This window comes from Gracilinanus agilis, chromosome 1, assembly GCF_016433145.1.
Source record: "Gracilinanus agilis isolate LMUSP501 chromosome 1, AgileGrace, whole genome shotgun sequence".
Lineage (NCBI taxonomy): Eukaryota > Metazoa > Chordata > Mammalia > Didelphimorphia > Didelphidae > Gracilinanus > Gracilinanus agilis.
Window position 1 is genome coordinate 252,838,394 of NC_058130.1, and position 24,767 is coordinate 252,863,160.

At 36.6% G+C, this 24,767-nt stretch overlaps 1 protein-coding gene across 2 annotated transcripts in view; it reads left to right on the forward strand.

The window, feature by feature from the left end:
- FBXO10 (F-box protein 10) overlaps positions 1-24,767 on the forward strand; it is a 67,861-nt gene that overhangs the window by 23,510 nt on the left and 19,584 nt on the right. For both annotated transcript variants that reach the window (XM_044660956.1, XM_044660948.1), the window contains 2 exons: positions 3,693-3,829; positions 17,936-18,006. In XM_044660956.1, coding sequence (XP_044516891.1) covers positions 3,693-3,829; positions 17,936-18,006 — 208 coding nt within the window. The remainder of the gene's footprint in view (positions 1-3,692; positions 3,830-17,935; positions 18,007-24,767) is intronic.

The window sequence follows — 24,767 nt, forward strand, 5'->3', positions numbered from 1 at the left end:
CTCTCTCTCTCTCTCTCTCTCTCTCTCTCTCTCTCTCTCTCTCTCTCTCTCTCTCTCTCTCACACACACACACACACACACACACACACACACACACACAGAGTTTTCTTTAGTCTTTCTCTTCTCACACTTTTTCTTGTTTCTTTCTTTGCAGACTCTTCATCCTATTTGGCTTTTTCTCATTTGTATTCTTTCTTATATTTTTCTTCATTTTTTTCTCATTATTTCAGTTGCAGGGCAATTCTAAGCTCCATTCCTTTCTCGTTCCTACTTTATTAGATTTTTTTATTCTTTTTTTTACCCTTTACTTAATTTTCAAGATATTTTAAACATTTAAGTACCTACCAAGTTAAAAGTATTTGTGAAAGAAATGTTCCCTACCTCTAAGGACATTTAAATCCAAGGGAGACAGATCAATAACACAAGTAAAAAGTCAATTCAGTGTTATAGAAAATTACATTTAGGGTTTTACTTCCTGCCTTATGATCATTAGTTTCACAGGCTTTGTGAAACCAGAATGAATTTGGTTTTATACCAATAGGAATAATAACTAGTTAGTCAGCCAACAGCAGTAAGTTCTTATTGTCTACCAAAGTGGAGCTAGATGATGCAGTGGATAAAGCATCAGGCCTAGAGTCATGTCAAAATCCAGCCTCAGACATTTCCCAAGTGTGTGACCCTGGGCAAGTTAGTTAATCTTTTTGCCTCAGTTTCCTCATCTGTAAAATGAGATAGAGATGGAATAGCAAATTTCTACAATCTCTTTGCCAAGAAAACTCCAAATGGGGTCATAAAGAGTCAGATATGACTGAAACGACTGAACAACAACTATGAGCCCAGGACTATGCCACTTGCTGGAGATAGAAAGGCAAAAATAGTTCCTGCCCTCAAGGAACTCATAGTCTAATAGGGGAGACAATATGCAGACAATTATGTACAAACAAGACATAAACAGAATCAATTGGAGTTATTCTTAGAGGAAAAGCACTAACTTCACAGGGAATAAGGAAAAGCTTCTTGTAGAAGGTGGGATTTTAGCTGGCACTTGAAGGAAGCCAGGGAAGCCTGGAGGTGGAAATGAATAAGGAGAACATTCCAAACATGAGGATAGCCAATAAAAATATACTGAGTAAGGAGCTAGAGTACCTTGTATGAGGAGTAGCAAAAAGGCCAGTGCTTTTGGATCAAAGAGTTTATGGAAAGGGATCAAATATAACAAAACTGGAAGGGTAGGAAGGGGCCAGGTTATGAGGGCTTAAAAAGCCAAACAGAAACATGATTCGTTTCCTTGGACTCCAAACTTGTTCCATCTTAATTATAAAAATATTCTCCAGAATTGTCTAGAACAGTGATGGGCAAACTTTTTTAAAGAGGAGGCCAAAGGAAAGGAAATGCTCATCCGTCAGTCTGTTTCTAAGGCAACTCTTTCAGAGTTTCATTGTATTGTATCCTACTCATTGTATTAGACAGATTGGGAATAATATCCCACTGCTGGATAGAAAATTTCAGGGGGCCGCATCTGGCCCACGGGCCATAGTTTGCCCATCACTGGTCTAGAAGCATCTGTTCTCAAGACGAATTTAATGATGCTAGGGGGAAAAAATTAAGCCTTTGAGGCACAAATGAAAGATTTTTAAAATCTGTGTAATTGTTACTTTTAAATATGAAACTTTTATAGATAGCAATAAATGTTACTGTATCCCATTCCAGGATCCAGAGGAGGATAATAAAAGGGTTAGATGAATTCTTTTGGATGGTAGGAAAATGCTTTTCTGAAAGGGCAGACCAGGCTTAATGATTTTTATGTTTGGTTAATCTTTAGAAGTTCTAGGAATCTCAGTAAAAACCAAAACTACCTGTGCAAATGATAAGGAAGGCTCTTGGCTATAAATAGCAAGTCAAATTCTGGAAAACGTACTGCCCTGCTATTGGAGAATTCATTTCTGAAATAAGAATTTTTATTTTAAAAACTATTGTTTAATAAGTGTTTCCCTCATTTACTAAAAAGAGATTTAGGTTCTATGTCTTTTTATGAACAGAGAAGAATGTTACTAAGGTTAGCTTATGGTGACTACAGTTTCTGTCCAGAATACTGAAAGGAGCTAGAAATGGAAATGCCAATAGTAACAGTGGTTAACATTGATTTCATACTACCTAGATCAATAGAAAACCATGTGAAGAAATCACATGATTATCCTTGCTTAATGTACAAAAAAAGTGATACATTCATAAGTTAAAAGTCTGAGGACACAGAAGCTAAAATAGAGGTTTCCCCCTCATATTTCTATATTATATCCTTTTGTTAAGAGATGTCTCATTTGGAATTTTCTTCATCAGAATTGTGTACTATTGTATCCACAAGGTTTCTATTTAGGGAGTTTGGGGCAGCTTACTTTAGTATTTCAGTGTTGTAAAGCATCATATTTGATCTTTTCTTCTCTGATGCATGTTAAAGAGTTTCAGCAGCATGATCCTCATGTAAGAAATTTGGATCAGGAGTCTGTGTGTCAGGGTGGCATTTCTAGGATAGGACATAGTTCGGTAGCATATCTTTTTTCCCCAGTCCAAAGGAAAACAGACAAGTTGTTAATTAACTAAAGAGAAAGCAAAGGGCATCCACTTCTTTGGAAGAAGTTGCTTTGGTCTATGTAATACTGGTGCTACTCTAAATCAGTCACTTTGCTATCATCTATGTTCAGGGATCACTTATATTTATTGGTTCATGCTGTAGTATCTACAAAATGAAATCATTATGTTTCATCTTTATAGGTGATATACTAGGATCCTGAATGACCCACAAAAAGTTCATTAAAACTGTCTTTCTTTTAATGCTTCTTTTAGAAAACACTTCAAAACAAAGGGCAGCTAGTTGGCACAGCATGAGTGCCAGGCCTGGAGTCAGGAGAACCTTGGTTCAAATCTGGCCTCAGACACTGTCCAGGGTCCATGTGATCCTGGACAAGTCATCTAACCCCAATTGCCTGGCCCTTGTCTTTCTGTCTTTGATTTGTTACTAAGACAGAAAGTAAGAGTTAAAAAAAACAAAAACACTGCAAAACATTTTAAGGCCTGAATAGATTTCAAGTCTAGAAGACTTGGGTTCAGATCCTACCTCAAAAATTTATCTGTGTTACTCTGGGCAATCCCCTTATTCTCTTTCTGCCTTAGTTTCTACATCTGTGAAATAGAGCTAATAATAGCACTTATAGGGTTCTTGTGAAGAATGCAAAGTTCTTTACAAACCTTAAATAGCCATGTAAATGCTAGTCTTTTTATTATTGCCATTGTTACTATTTGATCCTCATAAGTCACATCAAAAAGAACTGTCAGCCACCCTTTTAGATTTGCATAATGTTAAAGAATATATCTTTATTAGATTATTCAAATTGGCATCCCCCCTTTTCTAGTATGAGAGAAGGTAAAAAATCTGTAATTAGACAAGCAATATACCATTAGACAAGCATGACTAAATTATTTTCAATAGATGAGACAAAGAAAGGAAAGCATGTGGTCCATTATGATGGTTTTGTGTTTTAAATCCTAAGCAGAATGAATTTTGTTTTCATTAAAAATTACTCTTTGTCTAGGTGTATGGAAGCTTTTTATCTTTGTCATCCATCACTCACTGTCATGACTGATATTTCTTCTGTTTTGCTTTTTATTCTTTTTGTATGTGCATAAAAAACCTGCAGTGTAATAAGATACACAGTGGCCTTCGTTCAGGCATTGTCGTCCTTGGCAACGGAAAAGGCATCATCCGTAGCAATCAAATATATGGAAATAAAGAAGCTGGCATTTATATTTTGTATAATGGAAATCCCATTGTGAGGTATGTTTATTCAGACCTCCTCACTCCTTTTCTCTCCTGCCTCTTTTACTCTCCTGCTTTTCCTATGGCCTCCAATGCCCTACTCCCCATGTACACGCATGTACTTTGTGTTTCACACCAGATGTTTTTCCCAGGTTGAATGTCTCCCACAGATGAAAAATACCCAGGTGGCTACCTGACAAGAGCACAATGGATTCTCTTTTCTCCCTTTATTGATTTAATTCCAGTAAAATTGTCAGAAGATGACAAGAGAAAAATTGAATGATCACAAGTTGTGTCTCTGATGAATTGAAGTACAAAATGTTTTATTAAAACAAAACTAATTACTAAAACTACCTGTAAACTTAAACCCCTGACTTTATACTTGAGAATCATGACTCATGTTCATGCAGTTCTAAATGCACTGATAAGAATACAATGGTCTATAAAACGCCCACATTAGAACGTTATAATAAAGTGTTACCAAGAACATTTGTCCTTTTACATGTGGGGGAGGAAGAATCCAGTAAAATGTGTGCTATGACAATTTCTTTTTGGAGTGGGAGAGGGAATTTTTTTTTTACATGGTGCATAGTTTTCATGAAATTCTATTAATCAGATCCATAAGCTTTGATTTAGTCTTTAGGATATATGGAGAACTGAATTTCCAAAGACTAGGTAGATTTAAGCTAGGAATATTCTTTGAGCTCCTGAAAAAAAGAAAGTTTACATTTAAAAAGTTATTTTACATTTTTATTGTATTTGTGGACATGTAAAAAGTTTACCAGAAATGGGCTTAAATACACCAGGTGCCTTGATAAAATTGCTTCACAGAGTTCCAGCCTGAATAGGCAAGAAGCAGTGATGGTGGCTAAAGAAGAATTAGGGAAGGGAAGGGGTAAGTAAGTGGGGATTGCTCTGCCCCTAGGCTCTTGGAAGAATTCTGCAAACTTCACAGTGACACTGGAAATAAAAATCCTATTTTTGCATTCAAGAAGTTAAGGCTGTGACTAGAGGTGTAGACTAACCATGGACTAATAACTTATAAATGGAGGTCACCCAAAGCACCTCCATTTGTCTTTCTATTTCTTCCTGCTGCACTTTTTTAGTAATATGTAGAAATGCTAATAATTTTTGTAAGTTCATTTTATATTCCACAAATTTGCTAAAGTTATTCATTGTTTCAGTTAGTTTCTTAGTTGATTTTCTAGGGTTCTCTAAGTATACCATCACATCATTTGCAAAGAGTCAGTTTTGTTTCCTTGTTGCCTATTCTAATTCCTTCAGTTTCTTTTTCTTCTCTTATTACAATAGCTCCATTTCTAAATCAGCATTGAATGATATTGGTGATGATGGGCATCCTTGCTTCACCTCTGATCTTGTTGGGAAATTTTTTTAGCTTATCCTTATGATAGATAATGTTTGTTTTTGGTTTTAGACAGATACTACTGATCATTGTAAGAAAGGTTCCATTTATTCCTGTACTTTCTAGGGTTTTTAATAGGAATGTGTGTTTTGTTTTTGTCAAAAGCTTTTTCTGTTTCTGTTGAGATTATTGTATGATTTTTGTTGTTTTTGTTGACATAGTCAATTATGCTGATAGTTTTCCTAACATTGAACCAATCCTGAATTCCTGGCATAACTCCCACCTGTTCATAGTATATGATCTTTGTGATATATAACTGTAATCTCCTTGTTAGTTTTTTTTTAAATTTTTTATATCAATATTCATTAGAGAAATTAGCCCGTAGTTTTCTTTTTCTGTTTTCTCTTTTCCTGGTTTAGGTATCAGCACCATATTTGTGTCATAAAAAGAATTTTATATAATTCCTTTATCTCTTTTTACAAACAGATATATAATTTCAGGATTAATTGTTAATTTAAAATGGCTGTTAGAATTCATTTGTAAATCCTTCCAGTCATGGGGATTTTTTCTAAGGAAGCTCATTTATAAATTGTTCAATTTATTTTTTTAAGGTGTTATTTGAGTATTCTAGTTCTTCTTCTATTACTCCAGGCATTTATATTTTTGTAAATATTCATCCATTTCACTTAGATTGTCAGTTTTACTAGCATTTAATTAGGCAAAATAATTCTTAGTAATTGCTTTATTTCCATCTTCATTGGTGGCCCATTTCAGTTTTGATACTGATAATTTGGTTTTCTTTTTTTATAATCAAATTAAGCACTTTTTTTTCTATTTTATTGGGCATTTTTTTCATGAAACCAGCTTCTAGCTTTATTTTTTAGTTCAGTGTTTTTTTACCTTCTATTGTAGGAATCTCTCCTTTGAATTTCAGGCTTTCCAATTTTGTGTTTAATAGGGGATTTCTTATTTGTTTTTTTTTTTCCCTAGTTTTGTTTTTTTGCCCAATTCACCAATCTGCTCTTTCTCACTTTCATTGATGTAAGCATTTAGAGGTCCAAAAATTTCCCCAAGAACTGCTTTGGCTGCATCCCACAAATTTTGGTATGTTGTCTTATTGTTGTCATTATCTTTGATTTGATAAATGATCATGTGGAATATTACACTTGAGCAGAGTTTTGAAGGAAACATGGGATCTTAAAAGGGGGAAGTAAAGTGGGAATACATTCCAAGTAGGTAGAACAACAACCAGTCCAAAGGCATGGAGATGGAATATCTTGAGTAAGGCTAGACTGTAGCATGTGAGAAAGAGAATAATGTGCAAATTGGAAAGGTAGATTAGGGCCATGTGTAAAAGGCTTTAAAGGTCAAACAAAAGAATTGATAAAATCCTAGAGATCCACAGAAAGTTTCTCCTAAGGGAGTGATACAATCAGATCTGCACTTTAAAAAATACAACTAAGTATAGCATGGATTAGAAAGGAGAGATTTGAGACAGAGATACCATTGAGTAAGTTGTTACAATGCCTAGGTGACCGGAGAAGAGGGCTTGAACTAGGTGGTAGTGTCAATGTGAGTAGAAGGAAAGAGACAAATGTGGAGGCATTTCAGAGGTAGGAATGTCACCTGATTAGCTCTGTGGAGTGAGGAGGTATAAAGAGTCAAGGATATCTCCAAGGTCGTAAACCTGAATGATTTGGAAGATTGACAGTGCTCTTGACAGAAAGAGGGAAGTTTGGGAAAAGGATGGGCATAGAGAGAAAAATCATGAGTTCAATGTCAGACCTGTTGAGTTTTAGTTGTCTATGGGACATCCATTTTGAAATATTCAGTTGGCAGTTAGAAATGTGAGCCAGAAATCTGTCCTCAGACACTTCCCAGCTGTGTGACCCTGGGCAAGTCACTTGACCCCCATTGCCCACCCTTACCACTCTTCCACTTAGGAGCCAATACACAGAAGTTAAGGGTTTAAAAAAAAAAGAAATGTGAGCCAGAAGCTGAGGAGAAAGATCAGAATTGAATATATGGGTCTCAGTCTGCAAATAGATAATTAAATCTGTGGGAGTAGATGAGGTCACCAAAATAAAAAGTGTATAGAAAGAAGAAAAGAGGGCCAAGGACAGAACTTTCAGGGGACAACAGTTGTGGGGCCTGGGGGGTAATATTTATGATGAACCAGTAAAGGAACTCAAACTCCTCTTTTCTCCATAAGCCTCCCCCCACTATCCTTTTCCCTCTGATCTCTCAAATGAGGACCTCTTCTCACACTTTATTAAGAAATAAACTCCCAGGGATTCTTCTTTTTCTGTTTTCATTATATCTAAACTCCTTGACATCACCCCTATTAACTCATCTATTCTAGACTCTGATGAAGAAGAGGTCCTTTGTGGAATAGCCCCTCTAGAAAGCTGGAACCAACAAAGGTCAGAAAAGTAGGAAGAGAATGAAAAGAGAGTAGTCACAGAAATTGAAAGAGCAGTTTATTTAGGAGAATAGGATGGTCATCAGTATCAAATGCTCCAGAGAAGTTGAAAAGGCTGAAGATTGTGAAAAAGCCATCAGATTGTCAGCCATCAAACATTCTTTACTGTCATATTTGACAGTTAAGAGATCATGAGTAGCTTTGGAAAAAGAAGTTTCAGTTGAGAGACTAGATGAGAAGTCAGGTTGCAAAAGTTTGAAAAGTGAGAGTAGAGTATAGATGACTTTTCCCCCTTGAGTTTGACTGTGAAAAGGAGGAAGGACATAGGGATAATAACTTGAAGTTATGGTAGGATTCTAGTGGGGATTTTAGGGTGAAAGAAATGTAAATGTATTTAAAGATAGCAAGAAAGGAGTCATTGTGGACAGGAAGAGATTAAAGATAAGGGATAATTTCAGAGGCAATCTTTTGGAAAAGATGAGAAGGGCCTAGATCAAGGTAGTAGGATTGATTTTAGCAGGAACAGGACTGTTTCTTTATCAGAGCCTGGAGTAGATGAGTTAATTGGGATCGTGTCAATGAGTTTTGACATAGAAAAAAAGGAAGAGAGACTGTGCCACCTAATAGCCCTGTGACCAATATTCTTATGGCTGAGTTGGAGTGGAGGAGTAGGGCATAAGGGATGAAGAGATTGAGGAATTGAAATCTTAGGGTGTTTGAGGGAACATCAACACATACATTGAAGTTCAAGAGCAGGAATTGAGGTAGGAAGGGAGATCAGAAATCAGGTACTGAACACCTTGAGAAATGAGGGACAGTGACTTGGGGAGCCTGTCTTTACTAGGATGTTTCTGGGGTGATAATTTTGAATTAGTTAAACCTCAACAGAGGAGAGTTTGCTTAGTATTTCAGGCAAAGGGAAAGTCTGGAAATGGCAATGAAAGATGATATGTATTCTACCTCTTCCTACAGGACCTGTGTGTTAGGTGGGCATGAGAGAAAGTGTTGCCAGTACTGAGAAGGTGGCTAGGGATGTAGTGTCATCTGAGGGGAGGAGAGTCTCTCAGATTTTACTTTCATAATGTGAGGATGTTTGCATTTTCAGAATTGTGGAGTCCAATTTTCTCTGCATTTATCTCACTGATTCACATGTGTAATTTCCTGAGTTGACCTTTAATAAATATAAAACCTCCCATTTAACAGAGGGAAAGTGGTTTAGTCTAAAGCATGTGTGTCATAGGATAAGTCAGCAGAGAATTAAATAGAAAAGATAATAGGAAAGCACCTAACTTAAATAATGTTTTCATTTCTACTTTTCTACTTAATTTTTCTTTGCTTAAGAGCAATCAACCTATTTTAATAGTCATTCAACAAACCTTCAAAGTATGTGTGACAAAATATATAAACTAAATCAGATGAATTTAAATAATAAAACATGAAGGAATGAAAATGTAGTAAGTCATATTCAGTAAATGCAGAACTTAATTTAAACATTTATAGTCTGAATTTTGACCACCCATGACCAAATTATATACCATGTTTCAATCATTTAATTTACTATCTTTCAGTTTAAAATTGCTCTTTTCAAGATGATACATACATTTCCCACATCAGACCAGATAGGATGCAACAAAGTTTTATTTTCCAAAATATAACCAAATATGATGGTAGGTGGAACCTACTAATGCATTTATAAATTACTGAAATACTGGAGAGGGAGAAAAATGGATTTTGTTCTAATCGAAATAAAAAATTCCATTTTAAGAGTATTTTTTGTGAAGAATGATCATGTAGAGGTGCAGCAATGATTTACAAGTTGGTATGATCAAGAAGAGGTGATTTGAGATAGTGAAAAGAGTACCAAAGCTATTTGAATTATGTCCTAACTCTACCTCCAGGCATTTGTGTATAGTTAGACAAGTCCCCTTGGGTCTTGGTTTCATTATCAGGAAGCAGAAATTTATCACCTAATGCACAGGGATTTTGTGAGGATGAAATATTTTATATGAAAGCACACTGATAAGTATAAAATGTCATTATGAATTTAAACATTAAAATTTATATTAAGTAAATATTTATATTAAATACATTTAATAGCATTATCATCTGACTGTATCTGCTATGCCTTCTTATTAGGAAGCCACTGTTGTAATTATTCTCAGACAGATTTAAATTGTGACTGTGGCATTCCCCTCATCATTTAAAGAAGAACATGCATGGGCATTTCATGAGTTGGGTAAAGAAGTCTTTGTTGAGCAGCTGCTATATGGGTGGAGTTGCTTCTCAGCAAGGACTTTGTTTCCTCTCTGTCATCTTTTTTGAATGAACTAGCCAGACTTTCAGATCACATCACAAAAGTCACTGCTGACACATTCACTTTTGCTACTGGCTACTCTTCTTTTTTTTTTAAATTGTTAGTTAATGGCTTCTTTTATTGTTAGTTTTTTTTTTCAAAAATCAAAACAGTTCCTAGTATTTATTTATTAACTTGATGTTTTGGGGTGTTTTTTGCTTTCAATTTTGTTATCTTTGATATTCAGGGTTTCCTTTTTGGTGTTTAACTGGGGATTTTCAATTTGTTGGTTTTCTAGATTTTTTAGTTGTACACTCAATTCATTGATCTATATTCTTTCTTTTCATTATTGACACATTACAATCATTGGCTTAATGTTTTAAGGTAGGTGGGATACCTACTTCTTAGCCTACCTGGATGACTTCCCTGTTGACTAAGCCTGCTACTCATGGAACCATGGGTGTTTGGAGCTTTCAGAAACAAAGGGAAAGAAACCAAAAGCTGTGATGAAAAAAGCCCTGGATTTGGAGACAGGATCTAGATTTGAAGCCTAGCTATGAAACCTTGAACAAGTCACTTATGTACTTTGATCCTTAGATTTCTCATCTTTTATAGAGTTGGACTAAATCATCTCTCAGGCTTCTTCTAGCTCTAAATCACAGGAAATTCTTCTCTGAATGCAATGAATTCTTGCTGGTCATTTAAAAAATGTTCTCTATTTAATATTCTTTTCTTTTTTCATATCATTGTCAGTCCTCAGTGATTTTCCTTTTCTCATTCTCCCAATTGAAGCTTCCCTTGTAGCACTTTCTCACCCCCTCCTTTTTTGTAAAAAAGTCTATTTTATTTTATCTGGGGTCAGCTTACAAGGAAACTACCATATCAGTCAAAGCCCCTTCTCTGAAAAGGCAGCCATAGTATTGGTTAAAAGTGAATAGATCAGTTCTTGACAAGACAAACAAATGAATATGTGGGCCATGTGTAACAATGCACGCCCACCATACCTTCTATCCACCACCTGTCACCTGAAATCTCAAGTGAGAGCAGTGATTGAAATTCTCAAGTGTTTAATGATTATTTTCCTTTACCTTATTGTGATCATCATGAAAGTTGTTCTTCTGGTTTTATTTCACTCTTAGGGGTGTTGGGTGAAAGAAGGGAGAAAGGAGAAGATAGGAGGAGGAGAAAGGGAAAAGGAAGGTAGGGAAGCTGGGGTAGCCTCAAGTCCAGAGGGGGAAATTGACCTGAGCCACAGGGGTTGTTAGTACCAATTGGAAAGGGCCTGGTAATAACTTTTCTTGGAACTGTAGAAAGTGCTTCAGCACACTTCTGAAAGAGATGATATTTGTTGACTGGGTTTTTTCAGACCTCTGTGTATAAAAGCTTTATGTCTAAGAGCCTAATCAAAAGGTATTCTAAAAATGCCAGCCTGTTGCCCTTTCTGTACTGCCTTCACCCTCAAAGGGACAATGTGTTCTAACACATGATCTTGTCCTGAACAACAGAAGTATTAGCTTTGTTTTAAATGCCAAACTGTTCACCCTAACTAATAAGTAGGGATGAGAAGAAGAGGCTGGGACACATAATAAATTCCTCCCCCCATTTCCAGCTATCTTCCTGGCAGGTCAGTACACTGGCAAAACATACACAGATCACCACCATAATAGCCCCAATTTTTTTGTACTGCTTGCAAAAAAATTTTTAGACACATACAAAAGATTCCAGGTTACTCATATAGCTATGGCTGGGCCTGTCTGTTTCAAAAGCTTACTTAGCTCAGTACCCATGGTACCTGCCCCCTCCTTGCTGCTCCCTCTCTATTAGGTCCTTTAGTTACTATGCTAATGTTATCTGAGCACAAATCTTAACTAATCTGATATAATAAAACCCTATTTCATGAGACTTCAATCTGGTTTCTTTGACTTTATCTCTCTATATGTATTTATGTTTATACATATGTGTACATGTATGAGCACAAATCTTAACTTCACAAATTTTATTTCATTTGATCTCCTCTTTATATGTGTATATATATCTTCTGCATTTATCTTTTTCTTCTTTTAAATGGCAAGGACTCTATTGGTGTCCCATGACCATTGGGTTATATAATCAGTTCTAAGCAATAATTAAAACATGTCCCTGAAGTTACTTGAGTGAAGAGTGAAAACCACACATTTGTTCACTGTGACACACAGCCTATAATTCAGTGTGCCAACAGTTGTTCTTAGAGTATTTATGTAATACCAGTCTCTAGGCCAGGGACCAGTTAATGTCCATTAATTGGCACCATATTTAATAACAACCAGGTGTTTTGAAACCTAAGAAGATAAAAGCAGCCTGTTTACATCTATCCTACTGGGGTTTTTCATCTAATCTTGGATACATATAATTATCCCAGATAATTTTATCTGTATATAACTCCAATAATTTTAAGGTAGAAGCAAAATGTTTTTGCCTTTCACAGCATACAAATGAATTGTTGCTTCTGTTTTGGGGAAGTCAGTCTAGTTAGTTCTGCCCAGGTCTCTTGTTCTAGACAGAGCTATACATGGCAAAGAGGCTTAGTTGAGATATTTATTTACTATGTGCACGTGTCTGGAGTGGGAATTTAGGGTTTCTTGATATAGCAAGATGCACTCCCTTTAATCACTCAAATAATCAGAGAGGCCAGCATAAGACACAGACAGATGTGGCTTTATTGCTTATCATGCAAAGGACAGGAACATTGAGCTTTAGTCAGAGACCCAAAGGCAAAATGCCCGAAGATATACAGATGAACTCCCAATTTATAGAAAACTAATATAATGCCCTCCACCTGTGCAAAAGAGTCCTAATTAAAGGTTTATGTGAGGGGAAAGGTAAAGGGAGAGCCAAGCCAAGCCAAGCCAAGCAGTATCTAATAATAAGCTAATGATTCAAACTTAACCTCTACTTGGAGCTTCAGGAATATTGATCTGAAGTTACTAATATTGCTACTACTAGTAGCCAAAAATATATTGAGAATAACACACTAATCTCTTATTAATTTCCACTCCATACACAAGGAATGCCCTGTAGGAGATACAAAGGCAAGTTAGCTATAGCTCTGGTACTGGGCAGACTTAAAGTCTAGCTGAAAATAAGATATAAATGTAATTCTAATATGACGCAAACTATCACAAGTTTCATGTTATAGCTGTTGAACTGTTTCAGTCACGTTTGACTACTCGAGACCCCATTTGGGGTTTTTCTTGGCAAAGATACCTGAGTGGTTTGCCATTTCCTTACCAAGCTAATGAGATGTACAAATAAAAATAAAATGTTTTTACTTTTTTTTATACTCTGAAGTATAAAAAGCACTTATCCTGTAAGCCATTCTGCAATATATGTAGTGTAAGCATTATGCCCTTGAAAAAAAAACCCAAAACACTTACCTTGTCTTAGAATCAATACTGTGTATTGGTTCTAAGGCAGAATTGCAGTAAGAAATAGACCCTGGGGGATTAAGTAACTTGCCCAAGGTCATACATTGAGGAAATGCCTGAGGTCATATTTGAACCCAGGACCTCCAATTTCTAGGCCTGGATTTCAATACACTTAGCTACCCCCAAGTATTATACCCTTAAATTCTAAGGGGGAAAAAGTTTTTTTTTTTTTTTCGGATATCAATATATTAGAAGGTGGTCACCAGAGGATTGAACAATTATTAATCCTCAATGAAGAATAATCTCAAATCAAAATTGACTTTATGGAAGTTTATTTACAATTAAGAAAAGGTAGAAGAAATAAGGAACAAGAATCTAACACAGTATGTAAATTACAACAATCCTCTAATGAATCCAGGTAGATCTAATTAACCCTCAGCCCAGAGTCAGAGGGCCAGAGGCCTGGAGGTGACAGAGTCTATTAAAGGGAAGTTCCTTAAGAGAAGTTCAGGAAGATTCAGTCTTTAAACTCACCACGTGGACTTCTAAAGAAGATAATGAAAGCGGTCTCACCAAGGTCTCAGCATTCCAGCCAGCACTCCTCCACGAACCAGGAAAGCTCCTTTACCAGCAGCCCTCTTCACCAGGAGACCATCTCCAGCAGAAGACCTTCTCCTTTTAAAGGGGTCACTTATGTGTCACTTCCTGTGCCTTCCCCCTAGTTTGCGTGTCCAATCACAATAGACGCTTCTCATAGGACTGCCTAGGGGGTGGTCAGTTGATTCTGATTCGTCACCCACTCTAGCACAGGTGGATTATGAACCTCCCAAGATTGGAGGTGCTCTCACCTTTGGTGATTAAATCTAAAGATGGGCAGTGTAGACTTAATCTAATTGTCACAAACAAATAAGGAAATTGAATTGAAAAGTTATGGGATTTCCCAAAGACCCAATGACAGTATCAGAGCTCAGATTTGAACATTCCATCTCAAGTCTAGAGTACTATTTCTACAAAGCACTTTGACAAAAAGCTATTTTTCACTCCTAGCAGCTTAAGTGTTAAAATTTGGCTCAATTCCCTATAAGAAATGAGGCTTTTACTAGAGAAACTTGCTATAAAATTTTTTCTCTCAGTTTTCTGCTTACCTTCTAATTTGAGCTCTATGGGTTTTGTTTGTACAAAAACTTTAATTTCATGTAGTCAAAATTATCCCTTTTACTTCCCATGATCCTCTCTATCTCTTGTTTGGTCATAAACTCTTCCCTTTTCTATGCCTTTTGTTTTTTTACACCACAGTCATTTTTCAATATGAAATCTTCCTTGTAACTAAAGGGAAAAAAATTATGCAACCCCAAACAATGGTATCTGAAAGCATATACATTATTCTGTTCCCAAAGACTCCCACCTCTCAAGTGAGAGGAGGCAAATGCCATCGGTTAACCAGGACCAACATTGGTCATTGTAATTAATCTGTTTGTCTATAAAGACTTTTTTAGGCAATAGGGAACCATTGAGGATTTTTGAGCTTGGGAAGGTTACATGACAAAATGGTGTTTAGAAAAATCACTTGGGATCATTGTGTTTGGAGGGTAACTGAAAGCAATAGTAGAAGACTTGCAATATAAAAGACATTACCACTGGTGAATTGAGCTCTAGGGGATTCACTAGCATTTGTATTAGATTTTAAATTTCATAAAGCACTTTGTATAATCATATTAACTGATTCTAAAATTAGAAGACCTGCTAGATATCATCTAATAAAACCCCCTTCCCAGTGTATAAAATTTTCCACATCAGTTGTTCTTTGCCCAGTGTTCTTACTATCTCCTCCCAAGTCCAGACAGACCATGAGGGAAAAGTTGCTCTAGGCAATGCAATCAGACAATTTCTAAGATCTTAAGTTATTGCTGCCACATTTTTTTTTTGTATAGATCCACTAGAATGATAATCATGCCAAAGGCCATCAGGAAAGCCTTTTGATTTTTTTTTTATCTCCAGTATACTATTATGAAAACATGAGACTATGTATAAACTGTAGAAGGAGGAGTTCTGGACAAAGAGTTCTAATGCCTGGATTCTAGTCCTAGCTCTGAGACCTTGTCCAGGTCATTTAAACTCCTTCAGCTTTGGCTTGCTTGTGTATAAAAAACTAATGATATCTGCTTTGCCTGCTTAGGGTTGAGGTAGGAATCAGATCAAATCAAATTTTGTTGCTGTTCATTTGTTTCAGTCATGTTTAATTATTTTGTGTTTCCATTTAGGGTTTTCTTGGCAAAGATACTGGAGTGGTTTGCCATGTTCTTCTCCAGCTCATTTTATGAATCTGAGGCAAACAGAGGCTATGACTGGCCCAGGGTTACATAGCTAGGAAGTATCTAAGGCTGGATTTGAACTCAGGTCTTCCTGACTCCAGGCTGGACACTCTATCCACTGTACCACCTAGCTGTCTCTAAAGAGATAGGGATGTTCTCTACTGAGTGACAGTAGCATTCCATTAATAAAATCAAATCAAATAATTCATATGAAATCATTTTGAAAGCAGGAAGACATAAGGCACTTATACAGTAATTTATAACATATGTAATATTATAGCATTTATATAGTACTTTAAGATTTGTAAAACTTCTTACAAATATCATTTGATCCTCACAACTCAGGGAGGTAGGTACTATTATTATCCTCATTTTACAGTGGAGGAAACTGAGACAGGAAAGCAAGGAAAGTTTTCCAGGGTTACATAGCTAGCTAGTGTCTCAGATCTTCCTAACTCCAGGTCAGAGCACTCTACCCACTGCACCACCTAACTCTCTGTAAAAGATTGAGAGGAACTCTACTAATAGTGTTCTGATAATAAAAATCTCTGATAATAGTGTTCCAATAATAAAAATAACAAATTATGTCCTTATTTAATTCTTCAATGGCATCACTTCCTCTTGAGGCAAGTACAGTTAGTTCTATTTGCAAATGGAGAAGCTGGAATCCAGAGAAGAAAGAAAGATCTATGGCACAATTTGTGATATCACTGTGGAGTGGCTCCATTTTGGAACTAGCTTCCATTTCAATGTGGATTGAGCAAGCCCCTCTGTTTGAATTTATTCCCTTTCCAGTCTGTTCTACAGGAAGAATGTTAAGTTATGGCAGAAAAAATGTAGGGGAACAAATTTGCTTTAGCCCCATCCTTATTTTAGAGAAAATAAGGTTCTTTGTCCTGTCTGCAAGAACAGTTATAGATAGCTTTCAAAACAACAAATTGTTTTCTTTATGGTACAAAATGTCCCTGCTTGATTTCAGGGTTGGGAGCTTGTGTGCAGGACTCTGCTGTAGGCTACTCTCCATAGTTACATGTACGTAGGAAGATAAGACTTTGGAAAATCTCCAGGGCTTGAATTTTTCTTGCTTTTCTGAGAATTAAGAACTTGCCCTTCCTTTTGCTTACTTTGGAATCTTCTGCTTTCATGCAAACCCATTGCTTTGATTAAAAATTTGCTTCCTCTCCTAGTGCCATGGGAGGGGGTCCCAGAAGAGAGCAAGATTAAATAAAAGAGATGAAAAATAGACCTTGTAAGGGAAGATTCAGGAAATGATCAAGAGGCAATTCAGATACGATTTTTAGGACTTTGAAGTAGGATGCTAAGTAGTTGTTTTCCACAGTCACAGAGGACCAGGAAAAATAAATGGTTTAAATGTTCTCTGTGGTTGTGTGTGTGTGTGTGTGTGTGTGTGTGGTATGTTTCCTGTAGCTATGTCTTTGAATAAACTTCTAAATTTTATTCCAAATTGTTTTGTTGAGCCAGATATTTTTACAATGACATCACTTTCCAAGTCTACAGATGTAGTTTTGTTCATGCAGATACCCAACGTGTAGCTATATTTGAATGATTTGGTTATGTTGGGTGTGTGGCTTTATGCTCATCTAGAAACCATGTTTTTTTGTGGTTTTTTTTTTTGCACTCATGAACATCATCAATGGAAAAACAAGGAAAGTAGCCCCTGAATATGTTATTTCTACTAGACTGACATTCCTACTTGTTTTAACACTTTTTTCAAATTTGCTTTCCTTTTAATGATGCCCCTCATTATATGCTATCAACATATAGAAGAAAATTCTGATTAATGAAAAGCTTAATCTTAAAAAACTTTATTCTTAAATAATAAAAATAATTCAAAGAATAATATTTTATGCTGCTATCATTTTGAATCATTAGGAAAAGAAATAGCATTTGGGATTTATTTCAGTTTTGGCCACAGTTTTATTTTGCTAGTGGTTTTATTCTCTGTCTGTCTTCTCTCTCTCTCTCTCTCTCTCTCTCTCTCTCTCTCTCTCTCTCTCTCCTTTCTGCTCCACTGATTCTTTCTTTTACTCTCATTTTTCTTTTTACTTCTCATATTTCTTCATTTTTTTCTCCTTTACTCTCCTCCTTCCCTCTCTCCTCCCTCCTGATCTTTCTTTTTTTCCATTTTACTCTTACTTTTCCCTCTTTACCTCTCATCTTTTCTTCATCTTTTCTCTTCCTTTCCTCTCTCTGTCTCTCTCTCTCTGTCTCTCTGTCTCTCTCTTTCTCTCTGTCTCTCTCTCTCCTATATACAAATTGTTATTTGGATTCTAATATGATTGCTTTTTTTTCCTCTCCTTTCCTTTTAGTGGAAACCACATTTTCCAAGGTCTTGCTGCTGGCATAGCAGTGAATGAGAATGGAAGAGGACAGATAACAGGTATGAAAATAAAACTGCTTTCTTCCAGGGTAATAATCCCCAGAACATTGCCCTATATCACTTTGAGGTGACCAGGGCAGCATATTCTTTTTTGGTGTGTGTGACTTTTCAAAATGTTTATTTTATTATTAAAAAAATTTTAATAACAAATTCCACATAAGTTTTCTGAAGTTATATAATCCATATTGTCTCCCTCTCTTCTTCCCTCTCCCTACTGGAGCCAGCAAGCAATTCAATCTGGTTTATACATGTATTATCATGCAAAACATATTTCCATGTTATTCATTCTATAAATGAATAATCTTATAAAACCAAAACCCCAAAACATATAAACAAGTGATAAATCATATGTTTTCATCTGCATTCCTACTGTAACATCCATGATCTTAAGTGGGGTCAAAGCTGCCTCACAGAATTCCATAGTGCCCTCCAGAACTCCAGGAGAGGGGGCAGTTGGGGCAGTTAGAAACCTGAGTATAAAAGGCCAGATCACCCTACTTGCAAGGACACTTTGATCATACTCCTTGTGGGTTCAGGGGCTGGGAGGAAGAGTTAGATTACTCTTTGGTTAGCTCATCTCTGACCTCAAGGGCTGAGTGTTACTTTACTGGTTTACTATTGGGAGAATATCTCAATTGCAGCATCTTAACTAATCTCTATACAGATCTTCAAGCAAGATTACCTTTCCATCTTAAATCTAGTTACATTAGATTAGGAGAAAGATTACTTAGTGAGTGGGATAGAAGTTAAGTTGTTCAAAATACATTCCCCTTTGGGGAATGTGTAACCAACAAGTTCATTGAAGATTTTAGATAGTTTACCTCCCTTTCATTCCTAAAACCATTTCCCCTCATCCTGTTTTCCTGAATATAATAAACCCCTTTGCTCATTAAGCTACTGGGCCTGTGTGAAGTTAAACTAGGATATACTTACCATCAATATACTTTTCCAAAGAAAAGCTCCATTCAAATAAGCACTGGTGCAACTTCTTTCCTGAGAACAAGTCATCTGTATTTGAAGACAACCTGGAACCTATTCTATCCTAGGGTTTAGGGAATAATTTAAGCAGTGAGAATTGTTAACCTCAGTGGGATTATTTCCTATCAATTTATCAACTAGACCAACAGTTGGCAACCTTTTTGGCCGTGAGAGCCATAAACACCTGAGGAAGGAGGAGGATGGAGGTGGAAGGCGCTGGAATATAGGGCTGGGGCTAAAGGGCCCCCTGGGGCACCTCCTGGGGCTCTGCCCAGACTGGTTGGGAGGTGGAGCCAAATATGGCTCAAGAGCCATACGTTACTGACCCCTGAACTAGAACCTGAATTAACCAAGTTTGTAGAGCCTCCATTGCTTGAACTAAAAGGGATTCAGTTAAACAGTTATTGCATTCTGGCCCAACTGCTCCCGGGGCGGGGAGGAGGAAGAATTCTACTCACTCCTACCCCTCCCCCTTGTTAGGAAAGCCAGCTTCGTCCTCTAGCTGGACTCCATTACTAATCATAGCTAATCTGAGTCAATTCAACACTACTCAAACAGTTGTTTCTCTTGAAGTAGATAGTATTCTTTGTCATAAGTGCTTCGGAATTATCCTGGATCATTGTGTTGCTGATAATAGCAGAGTCTATCACAGTTGATCATGCCACAATATTGCTATTACTGTGCTCAATGTTCTCCTGGTTCTGTCTCATTTCACTCTACATCAGTTCACATAGGTCTTTCCAGTTCTTTCTGAAATCATCCTTTTCATCATTCCTTTTAATACAATAGTATTCCATCACCACATGCCAAATGTATTGCATTTTTTAAATAAACCGTTACCTTCTGACTTGGAGCCAATACTGTGTATTGGCTCCAAGGCAGAAGAGTGGTAAGGGTAGGCAATGGGGGTCAAGTGACTTGCCCAGGGTCACATAGCTAGGAAATGTCTGAGGCTAGATTTGAACCCAGGACCTCCTGTCTCTAGGCTTGGCTCTCAATCCACTGAGCTACCCAGTTGCCCCCTGCATTTTTAAAAAGAAAAGCAAACAGTACTTAGCAGAGTTTCAGTTTCATGTGCATTCCTCTTTTTTTTTCTATCCTACCATATATAGAGAGAAATGGCCATTTTATTTGGTGTTTTTTAAGTTCAGAATTTTTTTTTAATTAAAGATTAAAACTAGAAGAATGCCATGGAGGGTAAAATTTTGACAAATAATAAATTGCATAGGGAAGCAGGAAAATAGTCATAATATATAGTTGTTCATCTCTATTATGAAAAGGGTTATAGGAACTATGGGCCAGACATTATAGAAATTTATTGTCAGCCATTACAGTTTTTAGCTCACTCAAATATGAGTTGTTATGAGGAAAATGTCTTGTCAGCCTAAAAACTGCTACATTAAAAAAGTGATCCAGTAATGAAAACAATACAATTAGTGCTCCTAATTGTTTTCTTCCCTAAAACCAGCTGAGAAATTTTCAGTGAAAGGGCACTCAGGAAAGCAGCCCTCCGCCTGAGTCACAATTCAACAAAATCATTTAAATGAAATTGAATTTTAAACTACTGTTCTTTTCAATTAGATCTGTTTTAAAGGCAGCAGTGGTGTTCTCAGTATATTCCCTGATAGCTCCTTGGGTCTCCAGTGGCTTTAGTGAGGCCCCAGGATCTATTGACAGCTAAGCTTCATGTTTTGTTCAGGTCTGCAGGGACCCCAAGAAAAGACAGGCAATTTCAACTCCCTTTGGTATCCTTGACTTATTGTAAATGCTGACATGTGTGTAATTGGCTCAGACATTTACCACTGAAAGATCATCCTTGAGAGGATGGAGCCATCGATTAGATTCCCACATCAGGCCAATTACCTCTGACCTGTTCTATGATCCCAGGCTGTACAATTATGTGTGTTATGTATGCATGTGGAGGGGGCTAGGGTTGGGGGGGGGTCAGAGGGGAAGAGCTTTTGAATGGATCCATGGGAGATCAGCCCCAAAGCTAGGAAAAACAAGAGGGTTAATATTCTATTATTATGTGTTGAAAGCATCAGCAGTGCTTGTCAAATACAGGATATGCCCCCTTTACAAGTCTAAAGGAAGAGAGGATAAAGTAAAATCTTTTTTTATGACCAGAAAAGGATTCTCGGTGAATCCATTATTCCAACTTACCTTAATTTCCCCACTGTCTTAGACTCTCATCAGTTAGGTTATCTGGCTTATTTTGGCTGCTGCTAGAATAACTCTTATTATTTGTTCAACAATAATATTAAGTGCTTCTGGATGACATCCAAGCTCAGTATTTTCCTCCCATCCCTGTTCTGCACTAATCATTGCCTAGCAACAGGACTGATCTTTGCTCATTGACTCACTACTTCTCAACACTTGCCAATTTCTCACTTCATTTTCTCTGTCCAAATTTCTTTGCTTTTTCAGAACACATATCAATGACTTTTGGACATTCCCTTGCTAACCTGCTAATTAATAGTTCCTCCTCCCATATTTCTTTTGTTTCACTCCCTTTAACTTTGGTAGAGTCTTTTTACTTCAGCTTAACTCTAGGCAGGTAGTACCTTCAAAGGACAAGGTCACTGAAGTGATGAAATTTCTGGCTTCTAGTACAATCTCTTTCTGAGGTCATTCTTTCTGTATGCTACCTAGCATAGCTCCCAGGCAGACTAGTACAGGCCCAGATATGAGAAAGAAACTCAGAATCTGTTGACCCTCTAATGGAGGTGTTGGTTCTTAATCTGGAGTCTAAAATCGGCTTTTTAAAATAAAATATATTTTGTTAATTTTTAATTTTTTTAAACTCTTACCTTCCGTCTTGGAGTCAATACTATGTATGGGTTCCAAGGCAGAAGAGTGGTAAGGGTGGGCAATGGGGGTCAAGTGACTTGCCCAGGGTCACACAGCTGGGAAGTGTCTGGGGTCAGATTTGAACCTAGGACCTCCCATCTCTAGGGCTGGCTCTCAATCCACTGAGCTACCCAGCTGCCTCCTTTTTAATAAAATATTTTGATAACTCAAAGTCAATATAATTATTTTCCTATGTAATCCTATGTGTTTGATTCTCTGCATTTAAAAGCATTCTTCTAAAAAGGAGTCCATAGGCTTCATCAGATTACCAAAGGATCAAAAAAGATCAAGAAGGAGAAAAAAAGCATTCATTAAATACCTATGTGCCAGGTACTATTCTAAGCACTTTACAAATATTATTGCATTTGAATGTCACAAAACTGAGGGAGGTAGATGCTATTATTATCATCTCCATTTTACAGTTGAGGAAGCTGCTAGTAAAAATCTGAGGTCATATTTGAACTCAGGTCTTCCTGACTCCAAGCTTGTTGCTCTAGCCACTGTGCCATCTAGCTGTCTTGAACCTATGATCTAAACAAAGACCCAGATGTCATGTCAGTTACATTTTCAAAGATTTGTTTTTCCCCATTATAAAGGGTGTCCCAAAATTCTTAGTATAGTTTTAAGTTTTAATAGCTGTATAGAGTAGAAAAGGCAACAATATGATAATAACCATAATAATAGCTGAGAAATTAATTATGAAGAGCTACAATGATAATATTAAGTATAATTAAAGGTAGTCATTGAATATGCAGCTGCCTTTTACTCAGACTTTCTGATTGATAGCCAAAGTGGATTTAGAATTATAGAATCATTGAATTTTAGGACTGGGAGGCATTTGAGAATAGCATCTAATTATACTAATTAAATTGTCCTAGTCCTTTCACATGATGTGATTTTTTAAAAGTTGTCTTTATCCTCATTAAAAGAAAATTTAGAAACAAGGGATTAGACTAAAAATTATGTTGTTTTTCTCTGTGTTCTGCCTCCAAAAACCTAACTCAACTAGTTCTTTAGAAGTTGAAGTGAGAGAAAATGCTTATAAGTATAGAGCAGACAATAATAGGGTCAGAACTGGAACTTATTTTTTAGCCCAACAGACATAATGACTCTCAAAAACAATGACAATATGCTTTCTTTGCCTGAGGTCCTTTTATAATTCTTCTCATCCCCTTTCTTTTCCTAGGCTTCAGGTAAGCTTGTGGCATTTGGTTATAGAAGAGATTCTTCACATCTTCAGTTCAAATCAACACTTTGAAATGACAGAATAGATCATACACTTAAACTTCTTTGAACCTTGGACCCCTTTAGCAGTCTGGTCAAGGCCATGGGCACCTTTTCAGAGTAATAGTAATAGATATTTTATTATCAAGCTTTGTATGTGCATAAAGTTAGCATAACAGAACCTCAGAACTTTAAGATATCTAATCTAAAACTCATTTTACAGCTGAGGACAATAAGGCACAGAAGAGTATGAATAAGCCAGGAGTATTTACTACGTGGGCAGCTAGGTGGCACAGTAAAAAGAGTGCCAGGCCTGGAATCAGAAAGACAATTCTCCCTGAGTTCAGATCTGGCCTGTCACTTCCTAGTTGTGTCACCCTGGGCCAATCTCTTAACTCTATTTGCCTCAGTTTCCTTATCTGTAAAATGATCTAGAGAATGAATGGCAAACCACTCCAATATCTTTGTCAAAAAACAAACAAACCTAAATGGGGACACAGAGTCAGATGTGATTGAGAAACAACTAAACAACAAAACAACAACAAACTATACTTGACTAGATTGAAAATATACTGCTTGGGCAAGACTTTCAACTCTCTTTTTCCCTTTTTCATTCTTATTATCTACTTTTCAACCTAGAACCATGTGGTTATTATATTAAATCAGCTGATATTTGTTCCTTCTTTTGAACTGAGTCATAAACTTTTCATATAGGAATAATTTAGAATCTTCTGTAGGATTCTACACTCTGTTTCCTTTCCCATGTACAGCCCAAATGTGGTTATTAAGTCAGTTTCTGAATATGTGTGTGTGTATGTGTGTTGATTATCTTCAACTAATTAATAATTATCCACCCCTTGGCTTCACTCTTTTTTCTTTTTTGCTATTTCATTGCTTATTAAAATTCCATCAGAGTGAAGCTGAAACAGCCACTTTTATTCCTTATGAACAGATCTGGTAAAGCAGGCCTTGATACAGTGGTTTACACTGTGGCTTTGGGAATGATCAATGGATTCCATTTCTCGAGCTGTCCCTTACCATCATGCTGTCTTGCTATCTCCAAGAATTAAGCATTTGTTGTTGTTGTTGTTCAGTTATCTATGGACCATATTGTCCATGGACATTTCTCAGCAAAGATACTATATGGTTTGCCATTTCCTAATAGGATCATATATGTGTCCAAACACTTATGTGTCCAAAACTTATGTGGCTACATCATTAGTGGACAAGAATATGCTGTAACAGCCATTCAGTTAGATGGGAGAGTTCTTAAACATTTTTTGTGTCCTGGACCCCTTTAGGAGTCTGGTGAAGCCTATGGCTACCTTCTCATAATAATAATAGTGATAATAACAATCATGATAATTCTTAGTCTTCTAATTTTTCTGGGCTGAAGTTAGGCTATTTTATTGTAATATGATATTCAGAGTTGGGAAATTCCAACTTAGTACCTAGGGAGCCTGAAGGTTGATTGAGTCAATTGCTACTTAGATTTATTCCATGTACCATTCCTTTGCTCCTCATCATTAGTTTCTGGGGCCTATAGTTAGAATACATATATATAGAAAATTCAAATTATTCATGTAATTGTCATCTCCCATCTCTAAGCTTCTTAAATACAGATACTGTACTTTAATAACCTTTGTATTTTCTAGGACCTTGTACACTGCCCTATGTATAGCAGATATTTAATAAATGTTTGCTAAATT